The 21,688-nt window shown below is 40.0% G+C and overlaps 1 protein-coding gene across 3 annotated transcripts in view; it reads right to left on the reverse strand.

Moving 5' to 3' along the window:
- Positions 1–288: 288 nt before the first annotated feature.
- The window catches only part of eipr1 (EARP complex and GARP complex interacting protein 1), a 109,410-nt gene continuing 88,010 nt past the window's right edge, over positions 289–21,688 (reverse strand). For all 3 annotated transcript variants that reach the window (XM_069886197.1, XM_069886198.1, XM_069886199.1), the window contains 3 exons: positions 10,256–10,423; positions 3,770–3,937; positions 289–574 (listed from right to left, as the gene is read on the reverse strand). In XM_069886197.1, coding sequence (XP_069742298.1) covers positions 403–574; positions 3,770–3,937; positions 10,256–10,423 — 508 coding nt within the window. In that variant the 3' untranslated portion in view covers positions 289–402. The remainder of the gene's footprint in view (positions 575–3,769; positions 3,938–10,255; positions 10,424–21,688) is intronic.

The raw sequence follows: 21,688 nt of genomic DNA on the forward strand, positions 1-21,688 counted from the left end.
GATCAACAATAAGAAGTATATGTGTCAAGATGGCTAAATACCCATTGGGGTGCAGTACTTCCTAAGCCATTGAGTCAGTGGAAAGGTGATGTGGAAAAGACCAATTAACGTTGAATGTTGCATCCTTAAATTTTGGAGGATACTCTGACATCTTCCATTGATGGGAGATGGGAAGAAAATTGGGAAAAATTCTCCATCTGCAGATTAAATGTTTGATAAAACCTGTGAACGATGCAATAGGTATACCATAAAAATAATTAAATTTCTTTATCAAATTTATGGAATACATTTTTCTGAGTCAGTCATTATTTATTGTTTCCAGCAATATTATAGCACAATGTAATTTTTAGGGTTCTATATAACAGTAAGTGTACTTTTATAGTTTAAGAACAAGATTAAAAATTATAACAAAATACGATATTTTAATGCCCGCGGTACTCTGTTTATGACAAGTCTTCCATCATAACTTAAAGATGCAAACAACCATGGATCAGCTGAGGACCATTCCACTGCATAAACACTGTCTTCATGTTCTTCATATGTCGCTATTATGCTGTCCTGCAATGGCTCTTTCCTGCAACGAAAAAACAATAAATGGTTGATTACTTTGAGCTCTTGGTAGAGACCTCCTGCATAGGTTAAAAATGCAACCTAATGCAATACCACCTTCAGCCACATTATTTTTAAATTTTAAATTTACATTTTTAATTTTAAAAAATTTAGACAATCAGCACGGGTAACAGGTCATTTCGACTCACGAGTCCGTGCCACCCAATTACACCCGATTGTCCTATAGCCCTGGTTCAATTTTGAACGGTGGGAGGAAATTGGAGCCCAAGGGAAAACTCATGCAACCACAGGGAGAATGTACCAACTCCTTACAGACAGTGCATGGGATTTGAACCCTGGTCCTGATCACTGGCTCTGTAAGGGCACTGCGTTAACCGCTACACCAATCGTGCCACCCCTTTTGTGGTATCAATTGTATAACAGTATTAAGCTATCTACCTAGCACACCAAAATATAATGTTTGTTAGCAGGACATGCTATGTCAGTGTTATTCAGTTTTCCATGCAACAACTCAAGGAAAACCATTTTGTATTCTTGATTCAATGAACAGACACTGATGAATACTAATTGTCATGACTACCCCCATACATGCAATTACTATGCATGCCCAATCACCATTTTCCCTTCTCTTTATACTTCATAAATTTGCACTTCGTGTCTACACATTTTTTTGTTCCAATGTCTGGTCACATCTGCCCAACCTTTAACAGTCCTTCCAAGTGAAGTAACACCTCACTTATGAATCTGCGGGAGTCATGTAGTGCATTTAGTGCTCCTGCTTTGGCCTTCTCTACATTGGAGAAACGGGGAGAAACGGGACGCTGACTGGGAGATCACTTCACTGAGCACCTTCGCTCTGTCGGCATCAATGACAGGAATCTCCCAGTGGCCAACCATTTCAATTCTGCGCCCCACTCCAGCGCTGACATGTCTGTCCATGGCCTCATACTGTCAAATCAAGAGGAGGAGCAAACCTAATTTACTGTCTGGGCCCTCGCCAACCGGATGGCATTAATATCGACTTCTCTAGATTCTGCTAGCCTACTGCCCATTCTCCCTCTGTTCCCCATCTCTCTGTCTTCTTTCCTCCAGGTCTCCACCCCCTTCCCTCTTGATTTACAAGAGTAATTTCCCCTCTCCTTGTTTGCTGGTGTACCCTCCCTCCCTTATCCACCTATTACCACTTGCTTGAGGGATGGCTCCTCCCACTACCCATCTCCCACCCCCCCATTTTGTTCATGTGCCTGCCTACATTTTGCTCTTCCTTGCTGAATTCTGAAACTTCGGTTATGTATCTTTATCTTTGCTATATAAAGAACACTGTTTGACCTGCTGAGTTTCTCCAGCATTCTGTTTTTACCTTTTGGTCACTTTGTCAACCTTAAATTATTGCCTATTGCACATCATTTTGATTTCATATCCATCAGAAAATGCTTTGTCCAACATGTGGCTTAAGAAGAAAGCTTCTGTGTGTATTTAGCTTGCACTTTTCACCATTTTTCAAACCGCACGAAGTCTTTGGTGGACATTAATCAAGTGGGTCACAGTTTGCTACAGGTTTTCATAAAATGGAGGATAATCCAAGTTTCTTTCTATATGCAGAACATGTAACATATTTTCCTTTTCCCCCCATTTGCTTTCTCTTTGTCCTGTAAAAGACTCATTTTTTTTATCTACAGCAATCAACTATTGGCCCTTCTTTTTTGTTCTCCTATTAAGTAACAACTGATTAGTTCCATCTGCCTAACGCAGAAAGAACAAACATTCTCAATAACTCTTACAGCCTCCGTGCTTTTTTTTTAAAAAAACAGTAAGGTAATAAAGGAATAGAACAAATTAGTTTCTTTTAAAATCAGGATCAAATCCCTCTCTAAGAACTGAACACTCAAACTAACATTTCATTTTTGGTTAGATTGAGTGCTCCAAAGTCTCTTGGGTGTTTATTGAACCAAAGCTCATCTACCTATTCAAGTGTATATGAAAGATCTTGTGGCATTAAGTGCAGCAGGGCTCTTGCAGTGCACTGCCATTCATTTCCACTCACCAACCCCCCACCACCAATAAAAATTATTATGCAGTCATTAATTTAATTGCTGTCTCAGAGACCAAGTTTTTCTCATAGTGAGTACAGATGAAATGTATGTCATTGGTTTTACGATATTTCACTGCCATGGAGGAAACTATTTACCGGTAAGTAGAATTTGAGTGTTTTGTTGCACTTAGTAACTCTTTTGGATGTTTTAAATTATTTTCAAAAACATTGTTTTCATATTGATACAGGTGGAATATTTGAATAATTCAGAAAAATTACCCACATTCCAAATATTTAACAATGAAAATTAAAGAGAGGCAATTGGTTTCAAGTTTTGAACCTTAGATCAATATGCAAGGAATGTAATAATTTTTTCTAACAGTTACCTTTCATAATGACACTATTATCTTTCTTAAAGATGGTGGTTCCATTGTAGGTTATTTTCTGAAAGGTGGAAACAGTCTTAAGTGGAAACTTAGAGGGATATGGGCCAAAAGCAGGCTAATGGAACTGCGTCAAGCAGACTACTTGGTTAGCATGGAGAAGTTGGGCTGAATGGCCTATATAACTCTACAACTCTAATTTATTAAGTGACTGCATTGTTACAAATGACTGTTTTAGTCAAAATTAATCTGTATTTGAAAATAATTAACACATTTTGATATAATCTTATTGAGGATAAATTATTTTGCTATGTCCTGGCAGGATGTCTCATAATAGGAGCATAGGTTAGGTTGCAAGATTATTGTTCTAATTTTCCAACCTGATCATTGACTGGGTTCCACATGCAGTCAAAATGAGAAATTAAAATTACATTCTTTTTTTTAAAGCTATATTTTCAATTTCCACGGAGAAAGTTACATATCCTGCAGTGATCATTACAATTAAAATCACTGATAATCAATAAGGTTTTCCTCATGGATCTTGTGATATGGACAACACAAACAAGGAAGAAAGCACTGTTGCTTGTCCCAAAGACAATTTCTCATTCTTACAAAATAAGGTTAGATTTCTTCTGTGTTACTTTCTCTATACCATGGCAAGTTAATTATCAAAATAATACTAAATTATTCATGCACAGGAGTTGTTGATATTGCTACCAAACTTCTCACACTATCAAAATGCTACTATCCTTCTAAGGTTAAAATTATGTGACAGTTAACATACTTCTCTTCATGCTGGTTCTCTTCTTGGTCACTGAAGTCATCGTCATCCACTAAGTGACCGAAGGGCTCGGATGAAATAGACACCATGTTGGAAAGAATGACTCTACTATCACTGCTGGCAGTCAACAACAACTGATCATGTGAATGATTGTATCGGACACTCCAAACCCTGCAAATAAGAAGAATGGGTTGTTTTGTGGGACGTGAAAATCATCGTTGCTGAATACTTTAATACATCAAAAGGAAGTGTACCCAGATACTCATCTGCTCTGTTCATTGATTACATAAGAAATTAATTATTTTGACAAGGATTAGATATTATGGCTGATAAATTCATTTTGCACAGGTTTACCAAGCAACAATATTAAGGCTTGCTCAAAGTTAGCCTTTGGGATTCCTTTTCACCTGTGCAGCCATTTTTTAAAAATCAGCAAATCCACACTCCATGCTAAATTGCAGGAAGATGCAGAGTGTGAGGATTGGATGATTCAAGCTGGCTGTGAGCCATGGCTCTGCTGTAAAGGCCTGGGGAGCACTTCAAACATGAGTTCAGGAGTCATGAGGAATTTGAAGCAGTGTGTTGTTTGGTTGTGTAAAGTATTTAAAAATTTGGATGTGCAAAATGTGCTTTTGAAATTAAAAGCAGACAAAGTAATAGACTTTAATATTTGGTAAAACCCAGTACAGGTAGTTTATAAAAAAACTAAATGTCATAACTGTATTTGTCTCTACCACTTCCTCTGGCAGCTCTTTGCATAGATCTACTGCCCTCTGGAAAAACATGCCCCTGTGGCCATTTTTAAATCATTCCCCTCTCACTTTAAATGTATGCTCTCTACTTTTAACTCTCCTATCTGGGGAAAATGACTGTGATCATTCACCTTATCCATGATTTTATATACTTCTTATGATCACCCCTCATCTTTCTATCCTCAAGGAAAAACATTAACTGCCGATCCTGACTCTCCTTGTAAGTCACTCCTCAAACCCTGGGATCAGAATCCTCAACAACAAAGTCAATCAGAGACTCATTTAAGGACTCTTACTTGTGCACTTTATTGATTTTATTTATTCTCTCTGTATTGTTTTCGGTTTGTTTACATACATTATCTGTTTACAATTCTTTAATTTTTTTTACATGTTTACACTGTGCACAGTTTATATTTTTTACACTACCAATTGGTGGTAATTCTACCACGTCGGCAGGAAAAAAGAGAATCTCAGGGTTGTATGTGATGTCATGTATCTAATCTGACAATAAATCTGAAATCTGATCCCTGTGAATATATTTTGCATCTTTCCAGTTTAATGACATCTTTCCTTCAGCAAGGCAATATTCCAAATGCGCTCATATCACCATCTTATGCAGCAGTATGCAGATGTCCCAACTCTTATATTCAATACCTTGGCCAATCAAGGCAACTATACCAAACATCATCGTCATTGCCCTTTCAGGGAACTCATTACCTGTACCTACAACCTGGTTTCACTTGCCAAATAACACCTTGCACTTATCCAAATTAAACTCCATCTGCTATTCCTCTGCCTAATGACTCAGTTGATGAATATCCTGGAGAATCTTAGATAACCTTCTTCACTATCCACAACACCACCAATTTTTTGTGTTATCTGCATACTTACTAACTATGCCACCTATAATATAATAGATGAAGTGGACCCAGCATCAATCGCTCTGGATCAGCACTTCTCACAGGCATTCCAGTATGAAAACAACCCTCCACTATCACCACCCTCTGCCTCCTACTGCCAAGCCAGTTTTATAACCAACTGGTGAGCTCACTATGGACCCATTGTAATCTAATCTTTCAGACCAGCCTACCATGTTAAAGTCCTTGTAGAAAACATCTACTGCCCTGCACTCATCAATCCTGGTCACCTCTCAAAAAAATGTTGTCAAATTTGTAAGGCATAATTTTCCATGAACAAAACTATGTCGACTATACCAAACGAGTCCTGGTCTTCTCAATGCATGTAGATCCTATCCTGCAATAACTCTCCAGCTACTGATTTTAGGCCCATCAGTCTGTAGTTCCAAGTTTTTCCCTTGCAGCCTTTCATAAATTTTGATTGTTTATTAAACTTTATTTACAGCATGGTAGGAGCCAATTCCAGCCATTTAAACCCATGCCACCCAATTACACCCAAATTAATCTACAACCCCATACATTTTGGAGGTGGGAAGAAACCAGAACGCACAGGGAAAACCCACGCAGACACATACAAAACCCTGGGAGAATGTACAAATTCCTGACAGACAGCGTCAGATTAGAACCCAGGACACTGGCACTGTAACAGTGTCATGCTAATCGCTACACTAACTGTGCTGTCCACAATATTAGCTTTCCAGCACTTTGGCTAACAATGGTGCATTATTATCTCTGTTAAAGCCCCCACAATTTAATTCCTAGCTTTCCATCATGTTCTAGGATACATTTGATCAGGCTCAGGCTTTTTTCTACCTTTGTGTTCTTAGATCTCCAACACTTTTGCCTTGTGTAATGTGGATTCTTTTCAAAATGATGGTGTTAACTTCCCCGAGTTCCTGAGAATCTCCAGTGGCTCCACACGTGGACAGGGACATGTATAGCAAAGGTTTAGAAGGATAAGGGGTGAAAGTGGCCAACTCCTCAAACCTTATCTATTGCACCAGGTGCTGCCGACATAGATTCTTCTACATCAGTGGGACCAAACACACATTGGGGAGCAGAGAAAGCATCTACTTTCTGTCCATAATGGTTGCAGGCCATTTCAGCTCTCTTTGTCACTGACCTGTCTATCCTGGGCTTTTTCACTGCCCAATGTAACCTAGAGGAAAAATACCTCGTATTCTGCCTGCACCATCTCCAGCCCAATAGGATGAACAGAGAATTTTTAAATTTCAGACTAGAAATTCTTTCATACCCAGTCCATTTTATCACCCTTTACTTTGGTTCTATCCCTTTTCACCCCTACTTCTCCACTGGAATCTTCCACTAACTTCCCAGCCACATATTGGTTCCATCGGGTCTCAGGTTAAACCACTGTTGTTACCTTCTCTTATCAACTACTAGTAATCAGAATCAGGATTTATTGTCATGAACAAGTCATTAAATTTGGTGTTTTGTGTCAGCGTCATTCTGCAAACATTCATAAAGTACAACTCTGATAATCATAAATCGGATTCTTGGAAATCATCAACTATCCGAAATTTTTAAAAAATAAATCAGAAATCCTCATTTTCCCAAAATCTTTTCAGAGTTGAACTGACAAGGGACATTGGACACCCAGCGGCAGTAGCAGACGTCGGGCTCCCCGACAGCAGCACAGACCTCAGGCTCCTGGCAGCAGCGAGGAAAATCAGGCTCCCCTGTGGCAGCATGGACCTTGGCTCTTGGTGGCAGTGAGGGAAATCAGGCTCCCCTGCAGCAGCAGTGTACCTTGGGCTTCTGGCATGAGCGGGTCCTCGGTGAGGAGGTGTCAGTGATTGGCGGTGGCCAGCTTTTTTGGGGTAAGAATTTAACATTATTTTAATGCTTTAAAAGCCTTCTTTTGTTGTTTGTTGTTGTATAAACATTGTCACAAGTGATTTTCTGTTGCTATTGGGCTGGTTTTTTTTTAAACAATGACCAGTTTACCCCACTAAAAAAAATTATCCGAAATAGGACCGGTCCCGATCATTTTGGATAATCAGAGTTGTATTATAAAAGTCTTGTGACATTACTATAAAAAAATAAAATAATAACAATAATAGAGCTCAAAAAAGTTAGGCCATGTCTTTGTTTCATTGATTATCCAGGAATCTGATGACAGCGGGAAAGAAGTTGTCCTTGTGCTGCTGAGTGCTCGCCTTTAGACTCCTGTACCTTTTCCCCAATGGTAGCAGAGTGAAGAGGGCATGGCCTGGTTGGTGGGGGATTTTGAGGATAGAGTCTGCTTTTTTAAGATATTGCCTCATGTAGATGTTCTTGACAGAGCGAAGTCGCAGGCCGAGTTAATAGCCCTCTAGAGTTTATTCTTGTCATGAGAATTGGCGCCTCAGTACCAGGCAGTGATGCAACCAGCCAGAATGCTCTCCATGGTACACACCTGTAGAAGTTTACATGAGTCTTTGGTGAGATAATGAATCTCCTCAGACACCTCACAAAGTATAGCCCCTGGCGAGCCTTTTTTGTGATTGCATCAATGTGGAGGCTCCAGGACAGATCCTTGGAGATGTTGACATCCAGGGATTTGAAGTTCTTGACCCTCTCTACTACTGAGCCCTTGATGAAGACTGGGTTGTGTTCCCCTGACTTCCTCCTGAAGTTCACAATCATCTCCTTGGTTTTGCTGATGTAGAGCACAAGGTTGTTGTCATTACTCCATTCAATGAACTGATCTATGTCATATATGCTTCCTCGTTACCGTTTGTGATTCTTCTGACAACTGTAGTGTCATTGGCAAATTTGTAGATGACCACAGTCATGGGTGTACAATGAGTAGAGCAGTGAACTAATCATGCATCCTTGGAGTGCGACTGTAAGGAGGAGACATTGTTTCTAATTTGTACTGACTGTGGTCTTCTGATGAGAAAATCAAGGATCAGTTGCAGAGTGGACTAGAGAGGCCTAAAGTTTGTAGCTTCTTGACCAGCACTGAGGGAATAATGGTATTGAAGGCCAAACTGTAGTATACGAAGAGTAGCCGTATGTATGAATTACTGTTTTCGAGGTGATCCAGAGATGAGTGGAGAGCCAACGATATTCTGCTGTGGAGCGATTGTGACAATAGGCGCATTGCAGTGGGTCCAGATCTTTGCTCACTTATGTGCTAATTCTGGCCATAACTAACCTTTTGAAGCATTTCATCACAGTAGAAGTTAGTGCTGCTGGTGGTAGTCATTGAGGCAGCCCACGCTACTCTTCTTGGTGATTGATGCCCTTTTGAAGCTGGTGGGAACCTGACTGCCATCATGAGAGGTTGAAAATGTCCAGCTAGTTGGTTGGGGCAGATTTTCAGTACACTGGCAGCCTTCTAATAACCCACTCCACTCTGCATAACTCAACCTTCTCCATCTGGCCCTACTGTTTTCCTTGCTTCTCTGTTTGTCATTGTTTCACTTCCACCTGATTCACCAATCCCACATGGGATCCTGTCCTCTTTGCATTGGCTTTCTTCGCTGCATTCCCAATCTTGATGCATGGCTCCAGCCAGAACCATCAACCATTCTTTTTCTCCAAAAGATGCTGCTTGATCCACTGAGATCCTCCAGCAGATTTTGTTCAGAGTCAAAGTTATTTAAAAAAAACATTGTTTCAAATTAAACATCCATACTCCAAAGAAAATTAGTAATTTTGATGGGGAGGTCTCAGCAGGGACAAATGCTTGCAATGGTTTTATCTCAAGAAGTGTTGGAAGAAAATATGACAGATTGCTTCCCCTTGATAAAACATGAAGTTAGCTTGTACACTGATGTGCTTTCACGCTTTGAGAACTGACAAGACATTTAATTGGCAATGAGGATGCTAATTTAGTCTGAACAAATCCTCATCTAATGTGAAAGGTCAATCAGGTGCAAGCAAATACCAATTTCATCAGGAATTACTGGACAAGTAGAATCCCCGCATTCAATTTTCCTTTGTTAATTCTAGGAATCTGTGTTATTACAATCTTGTAGTTAAAGAGGCAAACACAAACTATTTATATACTGGGCCACTTTGGATTCTGCGTTAGCAGGAGTATGTATCATGATTTCCAAGTGTAAACTGTAACTCTTCAGCCACAACACTTGCACAATATTATCTTGCACTTGTCAGTGTCAAAAGAATTAATAGTGACCAATTTTATGATTTGAGACACTTATTGATCAAGCATTTGCAGAGTTAAGGCTTACACTGGCATTCAGATCAAACTTAGTCAAGCACACAATAGAAAAGGAAGAAAGATAGGATAATAATGACAGACTGGCAAACATGTCCAGGTGGCACACTGGTGCAGTCAGAACTAGTGCCTCACAGCTTCAGCAATTCAAATTTCAGTCCTGACCTTCAGTGTGGGCAGTGTGGAATTTGCACGTTTGCCATGGGTTTCCAAAAGGTGCTCTGGTTTCAACCCACATATCCAAAGATATGTTGGCCACTTTGTATTACCAGTGCAAATGGGTGGTGGAATCAAGCAGGGGGGAGTTAATGAGAAGGTAGGGAGGTTATTGAGGAGGGTAAAGGGGAAATGTGATTGTTCTATGAGTCAACGTAGACTGCATGGACCAATAGCTTTCTTTTTGATGATAAGGAAGTATAGAAAAAGCCTAGTCCCAATAATTCCAATTATGCATTTTGAGTGAGATAATGTCATCAGTTCCTAGGAGAAGGCAAAATTGTCTCTTACAATTTTTATCAACTGAAGCATATCTTTTATAAGGTTGATCAAGAAACATTACTAGCAATACACATAAAGAAATGAGTGAGTTAATGAACCTGTGTCCTGCTGAGAGAGAAAAAATGCTTACCAGTGGGAGTGTTCTTCTAAAGCCTTGACTGGTTCTTGAACATTTCTAGTATCCCAAAACTTCACTTTACAATCATCGCCACAGCTTGCTAAGTAGTACTGCTTGTTGGGATTGAAGTCAAGGTCTCGTACCAATTGGCCGTGGGCATTTTCCACACAGTAGACTTGACTGAGGAAAGAAACGGTAAAATAGTTCACCTCTGAAGTACATTTAACATGTAAACATATAAATTTTCATTAATAGCATTTTCAAATGGATAAGCACTAAACAATTATTTTTCTCAGATCTAGATGATAAAAATGTTTTGCAAATTGGAATTTTCCAAATCATCCATCAAGGGAATTTTCCCTTATTAAGATCACAACTCTGAAATGTCTTATTAAGGGAAGCCTTCGATGGAAAATGGTTCATCTTTACAGAAATAATCTATATATTGACACCCTGCAACATGTTACTTTATCCAGGCAATGTGATGGATTCTAAGCACCAAGATACATTTTTTCTATTTTATCATTCTGTCTTTAAAGCAGAAGTTTGAAATGAATCATCTCCATGCCTGTAGGTGAGTAACTAAACAGTGAATACAGGCAGGCCCTGGTATGCAAGAGTTGTCTTCCTGAGAAAGGTCCACATCATATTACTTTAATTCACTTGCTGTACTTTTTTCATTTAATTGAATGATCAACACAATACTGCCCATAATTAAACTAATGGAATATATACTGTCAAATGTCATTAACGAAGACCAGAGAACATATTATTATTGCTAGGTTGAAAAACACTTCAAAAAGAATTTAAACCAAATTTCTGTAAGTCAGTCATTTGTGACCTGGAGAACTCCTGTACTATTAGGCATTAATGAGGGAAAAAAAACTAGCAGCATTCAGATACCTGTGAGTGCTTCACTATTCAATAAGATCACATTTAATCTTTTACCTCATTTCCAATTTCCTGCAGGAACCCAGACTTTTTGACTCCCCTAAAATCCAAATATCCATTCATTTTGTAGTCACCATGTACTGTTGTCAATCACCAACATCCACAACACAAACAAAGCTCCTAGCCTGGTTTGTTGTGGCAGATTTGTGTGTTGCTACAATGGTTTTCATTTAGGTAAACAACAATACTCTCATTGAAAAGTTTTTGCTCAAGTGCAAAGTAGCTGAAAATCCCTGAAATGAAAACATACCGACTGATAACATACCAACTGTAACTGTAAAATAAGATGGTGTCGAGCACAAAGCTCTATTATTTTCTGTGAGCTACCTTCTATTTTAAGAATCAGTAAGATGCTGAACTTGTGTATCTTGAATGAAAATGATTTACAACATGAGAACATAGAACAGTACATCATGGGAACAGGGCCTATGGCCCACTGTGACTGGGCTGACCAGAATACTAATCTGAAATAATCTCCTTTGTCTTCACATGGTCTGTATCCCTCTTCCTTGCCTATTTAAGTGTTTATTAAAATGCCTCTTAATTTTAAAAAAATCCACAATTTTCACGTCGCCACATCTGACCACTTACATTTTCATTCAGATCATTCACAGGTATTACAAACAACAAATTAGTCTCAATAATAATCTTTGCAGAACACTGCTGGTCACAAATCTCCAGAGAAACATCCTACCACCACTTTACTCTGTCTTCCATGATCAAAAAATTTTGTATCCAAGTTCCCTTGAGACTAATCTTCTGCACCTACTGGAAGGGACCTTGTAAAATGCTGTTCTAAATTCCATGTAGAAAAAAAATCCCCTGCCCCATCATCAATTAACTTCATCACTTCCTCAAAAGACTCAAATTTGTGAGACAGGACCTCCCTCACATCAAGTTATGCTAGCTTTCCCTGACAAGTCCAAGATTTTCCCAACTGCATGTAAACGCTGTCCCTAAAATTTCAGCTCTATCCTTATAATTGATGTAAGGCTCACTAACAAATACACTGGCCTATAATTCATTAGATTCATTGATTTAACATTGATAAATTGCTGCATTGTTACATACAAAGTATTTTGAATGAGATCCCATCTTATCATCGGAATGGAAAATAACCCATATCAATTTTGGAGAAGGAAAGCCCCGTAAACTAATATTGCCCAAATGATTAGAGAAGCACATTTTATTTATTCTCAGAGAATGCTAACAAGTCTGCATTTATCTCTAATGGTGATGATGGTCTTTCTCTTGAAAATTTACATCTCTAGGATGAATGCTGCACAACCATGGGGTCAGGAGTGAATTCTGTATTGACTCAGCAGCAAAAGATGAACAGTGCATTAAATATCCAAGGTTATTTGCATAATGTTGTTTGCACCACATTCTGGCTTCTTTGTCACTTGTTGAAATTTAAAGGAAGAAAGTTGGAGCCAAAATAATCTTGAGAGCTTTAACCATGTACTGCAGTCACATCCTTACTGCATTTGGGTGGATACGGAGTTCAGGGTCATGGTCAAAGATCACGCAAGTCCTTCAGCTTTGACACCATTAAGCCTTGAACATTGCACAGAAAATGGAGCAACTTCCAGACATCTAACCTACTGTAAGACCATCCATGCTGTTATGACAAACAATGTAAAAAATGAAGAAATTATTGAATTTTGAACCACTAAAACTTTACCATATTACCCTGCTGTCTGAAATTTAAGCAGCCAGCAGCCTCAAGCAACTGGCAAAAAAAAAAGGAAAATAAATAAAAAAAAGAATAAAATAAAAAGTAAAAATACATACATTTCAAATTGTAAAAGTACATGTTGTCTGAAGAAACCTTTGGTGAAGATGGGAGCAAATATTCAGCCAGTGGAGTGCCTTGCTCATAGTAGCTGTTTGAATAAACTTATGTGAAACAGCAATGGCGTCGCCTAGGATGAAGAACCGGTTGATGTCACTGGTGTGACACTCTTAAAGTGTCTCTTTATCCCTGCTTAATAAGAGTCTCCCTGGTCAGAGGCTTTATCTGTAAACTTGGGCAGGTGGGGGGGGGGGCACTAATTTTCTATATGTTATTGTTTGTCTTTCAGGCAGCTCTATGGACGGGGAGGAACCCGTAGATGAAGTGACATTTAAAGTTTTTCAAAAAATGTGACTGAAAATAAAGTAAAATGTTTTATGGTTTATATATTCATGGAAGTGAAGTTTGTTCAGTGTGTTACAAGCCCAGAACCATAAACCCAGCAGCAATAGATATTCACCAAGACAATTGGTTACTTAAACATGAAAACAGACTCAAACTTTAACTTATCTATTATTAACTTAACCCCCATCTAATTCTAAGTGCACGTGTACGTAATGTGTGTGTGTGTAAGTTCATAGAAGTTCTTTGGTTCACAGTTCAATCTCACTTCTCATTCCTCCTGGTTACAGGCAATTCTTACACTGTGCACAGAATTTAACATTTGTAAAGTTCACCAGGCTTTGGTGCTTGCAAGGTAAATGGTTACCGCTCAGGAAGGTTCTTGTCGGTGTTCAGAGAGAGATTTGTTGTTCCAGGACATCCACAACTGATGAATTTCAATCAGTCACCTCAGTATCTTGCTGATGAAACTTTCCCCTTTCAAGGTTCTCCAGATGATAACCTCTTTCTTTCAGGTCACCGGAGAGTTCCTTTTTGTTTCTCTTATTCCAAGTGAAACATTAGACAGCCAGTCCTCTCCTCTTGCAAGAACCACAAGGGCTTCGACCAGGCTATCTTCTAAAAGCTTGCCAGCTTGTCCTGTTCCAGTTCCAACAACTTCTTGCAGAGAAGTCAGAGTGATCTCTGCTTTTCTCTCTCTCACACATACACACACTCCAAGATTGAGAGAAAGCCTGTTTGACTCTCTCTGCTTGTAAAACCACATGACCCTCTTACAACAGCAAAACTCTCCTGCACACAATAGTGGTGCTGGCATTCTCTTTCATCTGTTGCTTTGGTAAACAACAATCCATTAGTGAATTCTCTTGAGCACTCTTCAAAGCTCTGGGAAAAAAACTGAAAGAAGCCACTATGTTTGGCATAAACAGAGCTCCAGTATTTCAAATAAGATCTGTTTTAAAGTGTTTGCATGTAACCTACTCTAACAAACCTTTCCCAATTTATCTCCCAAAAACATTTTTATATACTCTGTCACAAGTGTAAGTACAGTATAGTAGTTTTTTAAAAAACTGTTTATTCTTAATGCAGGTGTATGTTAGGCATTGTAAGAGTAAATCTAAAGCAACCATAAAATACATTTATCTGGCATCTACTAATCCCCATAGGTGCAATTGTTAATGTACTTAGAACCAGTACAATGTATACAAGAAAAGCCTGTTGTATGATTCCCTGCCAGAATTGGAGGAGTGCATCTGCTTCATAATTGTTGTGTAGGAGGTTTACATAGGTCAGCACAACATTATGGGAAGAAGGGCCTGAACTGTGCAATAATATTCCATGTTCTAAAGTAATTTAGCAGGATCATTGTCTTATCTGTGAAGACTCTGAAAAGGGGTACGCAATCCTAAATCACAGAGGACAAACTATGACAAAACAAAATGGTTGGAAATGTGAGACCTTAAAATGCCTTCCCTCTCCTGAGTCCAAACTGAAGTCTATCTGCGATGACTCCAGGCCTGGCTGCAGCATTTGGGGATGGCAACAAAAGAGACAGATGGGTGAGGTACTGTCAGAAAATCTAGGGCTTGCACTTAATTGTTATTTCTTTGTCATTTGATGCCCGAGACAGAAGTGCAATTCAGAGTGTCTGTGCACACAATCATGTGTATATGTGTACAAGGGTTCATGCACATGTACAGAGATAGATGAAAACCATCTTGCTAAACTCAAATAAGATATTCATGGTACAGTATTAACCACAGGAGAATGTTATAAATTAAACAGGTATTGTTTTCTTGTGAAACACAAAAGATCTGGAGATGCTGCGATTGTAGTAAAAACACAAAAATGCTGGAGGAACTCAGCAGCGTCCAGAAGAAGCAAAGATATATTTACCAACATTTCGGGCTTGAGGACTTCTTAAAAATATTTTTTCCTTTGTGACTTTGGTCTAAATAAAACCCTGAATACAGAGCAGTTCTAAACTACTGGATTACAAAGATGTGGTATCATCCTAGAATTTATGGTGTTGACAGGTGCAGGTTTGATTTATTTTATCCAGGAATCCAATGATTGTGCAGTTCAATTCCAAATCATCTTTCTCTCATAAGAACAGTAACTGGAATAAAGCAGCCTTCAAACATTGAGATGATGAATGTTTTTTGTTCTATAGGAATAAAAGTGCTTACTTAGGATTTCCTGCACAGAACAGTCTCCATAGCAACATAATATCCTTTTGCATTTTACTAAATTCATAAACAGAGGCCAAGAAGGATTTGCTCCTTGTAGTACATGAAGTGCAAGGCTGTGCTTGCCGGCCAGTTTAAAATAAACATGAACAACGATTTTGTTTGCATTGACTAAACTGAATTGAATTGTTTATTGTCACGTGTATCAAGATATGACAATAAAGATGTTTTCCTTGCTATGTCAGCCAGTCAACTTAAACAGCTGGTTGTGTAATAATGAACATTATAAATAAACAACAGTGTAGGGAGTATTGTTACATTAACTCAAAGAGTCCAGGATATAGAGAACATTGAAAAACAGTGCAAGCCATGAGAGATCCATTCAAGAGACTGATAACGGCAGGGAGAAGTTGTCCTAGAGGTTTGTTTTCAAGCACACATGTATTCTGCCCAACAACAGGGGAGAAGAGAATATAACCCAGGTGGGATAGGCCCAAACATATATTAACAGCTTTCCTGAGACAGAGTGGATATAGACTGAGTTGAAGGACGGGAGGATGGTTTGCACGATACCCTGAGTCGTGTTCACATCTCTCCCATTTCTTGCGGTCCTGGACACAACAGTTCCCACATCAAGTTGTGATCCATTCAGGCAGGTTCTGTTAGTGATGGCAAGAGACCTGTGGGACATGCCAAATTTTCTCAGGTTTCTTGATCATTACATCAATGTGGTTACATCACAACAGATTGCAAGTGATATTTACTCCTACGCATATGAAGTCTCCACCTCACTACAGAGATATGTGGTCCTGCTTCATTTCCTGAAGTCAATAGCCAGACACTTTGTTTTTGAGCCATTAAGAGAGAGGTTGTTATCTGGACACCATGCCACAAGACTCTCTACCTCCTTCCTCGACTATGTCTCCTAATTGTTTGAGATCCAGCACACCATAAGTGTGTAACTTGTAGATGGAGTTACAGCAGTGTTTGACCACATAATCATTAGTGTATGGGGAGAAAAGTTGGGGCTGAGTATGCAGCCTTGTGGGGAACCAGTGTCAAGGACCATTGTGAAGGAGATGTGGTCACCAATCCTCACTCATTATGGTCTGCTGGTCAGGAAATTGAGAATCCATTTCTGAGGAGGTGCTGATACCAATATCTCAGAGTTTGGGGATGAGTTGATTTGGGACTAAAGTGTTGAAGACAGAACTGTAGTCAATAAATAGGAGTCTGACATAGGTGTCCTTGTTATCCAAATGTCCCAGGGCAGAATGCCTACCTTGCCACAATCAATAGATGTCTGTGAGATTAATCCGGGACTCTAGCTTAGCCTGGTATTGTTTCCCAGTATACCTGATGGCCTTGCAGAAATCATACCTGGATTTCTTGTATAGATCAGGGTTGCCCAATTTGAAAGCCTCAGACCTGGACTCCAATAGAGAGTGTATCACTTGTTTTTTTTTTTCTGCAGCTTCCAATTGGAGAACGTCCCGATTGCCTTCTTTCAGATGGAGTCCTCCATACATTTGCTGATGAAGTATGCAACAATAGTAGCATACTATTGTCATTTAGGTTGACTGCTGAGTTCCTGAATGTGGACCAGTCAACTGACTCAAAAGTAGATATTTGGCATGTCATCTATACCGTCACACCAACATTGTATGATTCTATTCACTGAATCCTTGCATTTCAGCTTCTGCTTCTAAGTGGCAAGGAGGAATACAGCCTGGTGGTCCAATTTCCCAAGTTGCAGGCAGAGGATTGAGTAGAAGGCATCTTTGATCTTTCAGTTGTGAAGGGTGTTTGGGCCTCTGGTGACAGGAAACATGTCGATGGTATTTGTTGATGTTGTTCCAGCTGTAATCTCTGGCTCTGATGGAGTATGCCATTTCACAGCTATTGGTAGTGAAGTGTCAAACGTAAAAAAGAAATATAATTGAAGAGATTCAACTAGATTTAAATATATATTGGAACCAACCACATGTTTTGGATTCAGAATTTTCCAAGCAAACCAAACCTTTTAAATATTGCTAATTAATGACAGAACAACATGCCAATATATTCATGGATATCTGAAACTTCTCACTCCGGCAAGGCTTGATGGCCATCTGTTTTAAACATGTTAATCATTGTGATGCCCAAGTAGAGTGTGAAAACCTGGCAATATGAATATTGGCCAGTGTCACTCATATCAACAGTAATGAAGTGTTTTGAAAGGCTGGTGTTGAAGCATATCAGCTCCTGTCTGAGAGGCGACATGGATTCACTCTAATTTGCATACCATAACAACAGGTCTATGGCAGATGCCATCTCAATAGCTCTACACAAAGCCCTAGAACACCTGGACAACAAAGGCACATACATTAGGGTGCTCTTTATCGACTGCAGTTCAAATTCAACACCATCATCCTCTCAAAACTGATCAACAAACTCCAAGATCACTGCGTAATTTTATCCAAGATTTCCTTTCCTCCATATCACAATCAGTGAGGATTGGTAAGAACAAGTCTTTTATAATGTCCATCAATAGAGGAGAACCACAGGGCTACATTCGTAGTCCCCTGCTCTACTTGCTATACACATTTATGGCTCAGTCCAACAAAAACACTATCTACAAATTCTCTGATGATGCAACAGTAGTGGGTTGTATAAAAAGGGGTGATGAGGCAGCATACAGGAGAGAGATTTTGGCTGAATGGGGCACCAACAACCACCTTGCACTTAATGTCACCAAAACCAAGGAGCATATCGTTGACTTCAGGAAGGGAAAACTAGAGAAAAGCGAGAGGGTGAGCAAATTTAAGTTTTTGGGAGTCACTATCTTCGAGGATCTTTCCTGAACTAATGGCATCATGAAGAATGCATGTCAGCACCTCTACTTCCTCAGGACTTTGCGGAGGTTTGGTATGAGATCGAAAATCTTGGCAAATTTCTCGTGAGGTGCAATGGAAAGTGTGATGACACGCTGCATCAGAGTCTGGTCTGGGGAGACCAATGCCCCTGAGTGTAAAGCTCTGAAAAAGGTAGTGGACACAGCCCATGACATCACAGGCAAAAGTCTCCCCACCATTGAGAACATCTATTGAGAACAGGGAAGGCTGCTGTTGGAAAACATCAGCAATCATCAAGAATCCACATCAGTACTACAATCAGGAAAGAGGAAAAGTTGGAAGACACACCGATTGCCAATCAAGGTTTTGTCCTGCTCCACCTATTAGTGCACACCTTGCTATTGACCAATTTAATTTCCTTTGTACTTGGCTTTTGTAATCAGCTTAGCTTTACAAGCACCCAGCCATTGGTCTCCTGTAAATTACTTGGCTGGACTCTCCAGCCTGCTTGTACTTGGCCATGGCCCATTGGCTGTTGCAATCAGATTAACCTTGACGGCACTGAGTTATTGGTTCCCTGCTAATGACCTGGGCTGCCGAACCCCCAACCCTCCAACACTTATAAAGGTGCCACAAGTGCTTTGTTCTCTCTTTTTGCCAGCTTGGGACCACCCTGCTTCACTCCAGACCTAGAATCGTGGAAGAGCACTGGAGAAATTGTTGGTTAAGACATGCACTGTTTAAAAGGGATGAGAGCATTTAATTAGCACCCTTGATAACTTAGAGCCATGCATGCACTGAGTCAAGGGGTGGTGAGGGATTGTACTGATTTTTCCTTGATGTGTATGTGTACTTTGTTCCCATCTCGTTAATAATTGTCCATGTTGTTTTATTTCCATCCGATTTTCCCATGGCTGCTGTAAATTGTGCGTGGGTGTGTGTGTTTTGCTTCTGATGTTATTTTCCCCATATTTGCCTTCAGTAAATAAAGTCCTTTACTACCAAAACTGTGTCCAGAGTCCTTGCCTTTAAGACCTACCAAACTTGTTTCCTCACTTAGAACACTCCTCAATGACAATGTTGTTAACCAAACATACATTTGGAAATGATACCAAAACTGGTGATGCAATGGACGTGGAGGAAGGACATGCAAGTTTATAACACAATCTAGATTAGTTGGGAAGGTGGGTCAAGGAATGGCAAATGGAATTTAATTTTGATAAGTGTGAGGTGCAACAATTTGTTAGGCAAACCAGAGGAGGACTTGATAAAGGGCAGGCTCCTGGATAGTATTATAGAAAAGAGAGCCTCAGGGTACAAGTGCATGGTTCCCTGAAAGTGCAAACTCAGGTAGACAGAATGGACAAGAAGGAGTGGACACGTGTGCCTTCATTGGGCAGGGTGTTACATACAAAATGTCATGATACAGCTGACAAGCCATTGCTGAGGCCACAAATGGAGCACTGAGCAGTTCTACTCACTCAGCTACAGAATAGATGTCTTTAAGTTGGAAATGGTGCAGTCGAGATTCATTACGATGTTACTGGGATGAAAGAACTTGAGTTGTAGGGAGACTGGATTGACTAGGTCTTTATTCCCTGGAGTGTAGGAGGCTGAGGGGTGTCCTTATAGAGATATTTAAAATCATGAGAGGAATGGCTAAAATTAATCTTACAGCTTTTTTCCCTCCGGGATAGATGATTCTGAGATGATAGGGCACAATTTTAAATTGAGAGAGGAGAGATGTAACAGGGAGCGGCATCTTTTTCACTCAGTGGCTTGTTCCATCTCTAGAACAAGCTGTTCAAGAAAGATTTCAAGGCAGGTACAATTCTGACACTTGAAAGTCATTTCGACAAATATATGGATAGGAAGGGTTTAGAAGGGCCAAATGCAAGCATGTGGGATGAGCCCAGAATGCCAACTTGCTCAGTGGATGAGTTGTGCCGAAGGTCTTGTTCATCACAGTATGACTCTAAAATTTGCTTATCCCATTTTACTTTAAGATTTCGTATTTAAAGATTATCTGAACAATAGATTCATATGATTATAAAGTTTATAAAATTCTATAATCAATGAATGAAAGAGCTGCACATCTCATACTTCTCTTCAATGAACATTCATGTACAACACTACACAAAATTGTTGCAAAAACTCAGCAGGTCATGCAGTATCCAGAGAAAACAAAAGGCATTCAACGTTTCGGACTTGACCCCTTCTTCAGGTATGCTGAAAATTTGGCAGAGATCCGAATAAGAAGGCTAGAAGGTGACAGATATAGAGGTGAGATGGGGGAAGGAGAGAAAGGGACTGAGAGGTGATAAAGGGAGGGGGCAGAGGTCTGAGGACTGGTAGTGGAAAAGAAGGGGAGTCTGGGGGAAGGTGATTAACCTACTTTAACGGCAGCACTGCCACTGGTACGGACCCAGGAGAGCGGGGAGCCGAGATACAGCGTTGCTCCACAAGGTCCAACCACCTGCTCCTAATGTCGACGGCTCTTTATAGGCTTTAAATGGCTTGTTAAAGGACCTAATGGTGCTTTTAATTAAAATCCTGTGGCTGCACAAGGTGAGTGACCAAGATAACAGTGCCTATGCTGGGTAGTGGCCTCAAGCAGGTGCATACTCCAGGGGAGTATTAGACCAGACCAGAGCAGGGCACCTGAAACAGGAAGAACAACCCCTATTGAGAAGGTGAAACATAGGAGTTGACTCTACAGGATGGTGACTACAGCACTGGACCATTGAGGGACTCAGGGGCTGAAGGACCCACACAGACTGTAGGCTGCTGAAGACTGGCTCAAGGGAATCAGGCATCAAAAACCAGGATTCAAGAGATTGCTAAGGGGGAAGAAGAGCTCCTGAAGGGCCTCAGGCACTGAAATCTTCATGATTGTGGGGAAGGTTTGGATATGGATCTTGGGTTGTGAATAGAACAAACAGACTATGGAGGTTGTGTAAGCACTGGAGGTGAATCCACGGACAATCAGTGTTTCTGAAGGAACTCTTTCTTTAAGGGGTGCTGGGAAATACTAATAGTGATCCTTTGTCTGCCATTAGTATTGAAAAATTTGTGTAATGTTACATTTCCAGTATTATTACAGTTTGGCGGGCAGCAGCCTCCTTTGAAGAAGACCGCAGAGCCCACCTCACTGACAAAAGGCAAAGGAGGAAAAACCCAACACCCAACCCCAACCAACCAATTTTCCCTTGCAACCGCTGCAATCGTGTCTGCCTGTCCCGCATCGGACTGGTCAGCCACAAACGAGCCTGCAGCTGACGTGGACTTTTTTACCCCCTCCATAAATCTTCGTCCGCGAAGCCAAGCCAAAGAA

The sequence above is a fragment of the Narcine bancroftii genome, chromosome 6 (assembly GCF_036971445.1).
Source record: "Narcine bancroftii isolate sNarBan1 chromosome 6, sNarBan1.hap1, whole genome shotgun sequence".
NCBI classification, from domain to species: domain Eukaryota; kingdom Metazoa; phylum Chordata; class Chondrichthyes; order Torpediniformes; family Narcinidae; genus Narcine; species Narcine bancroftii.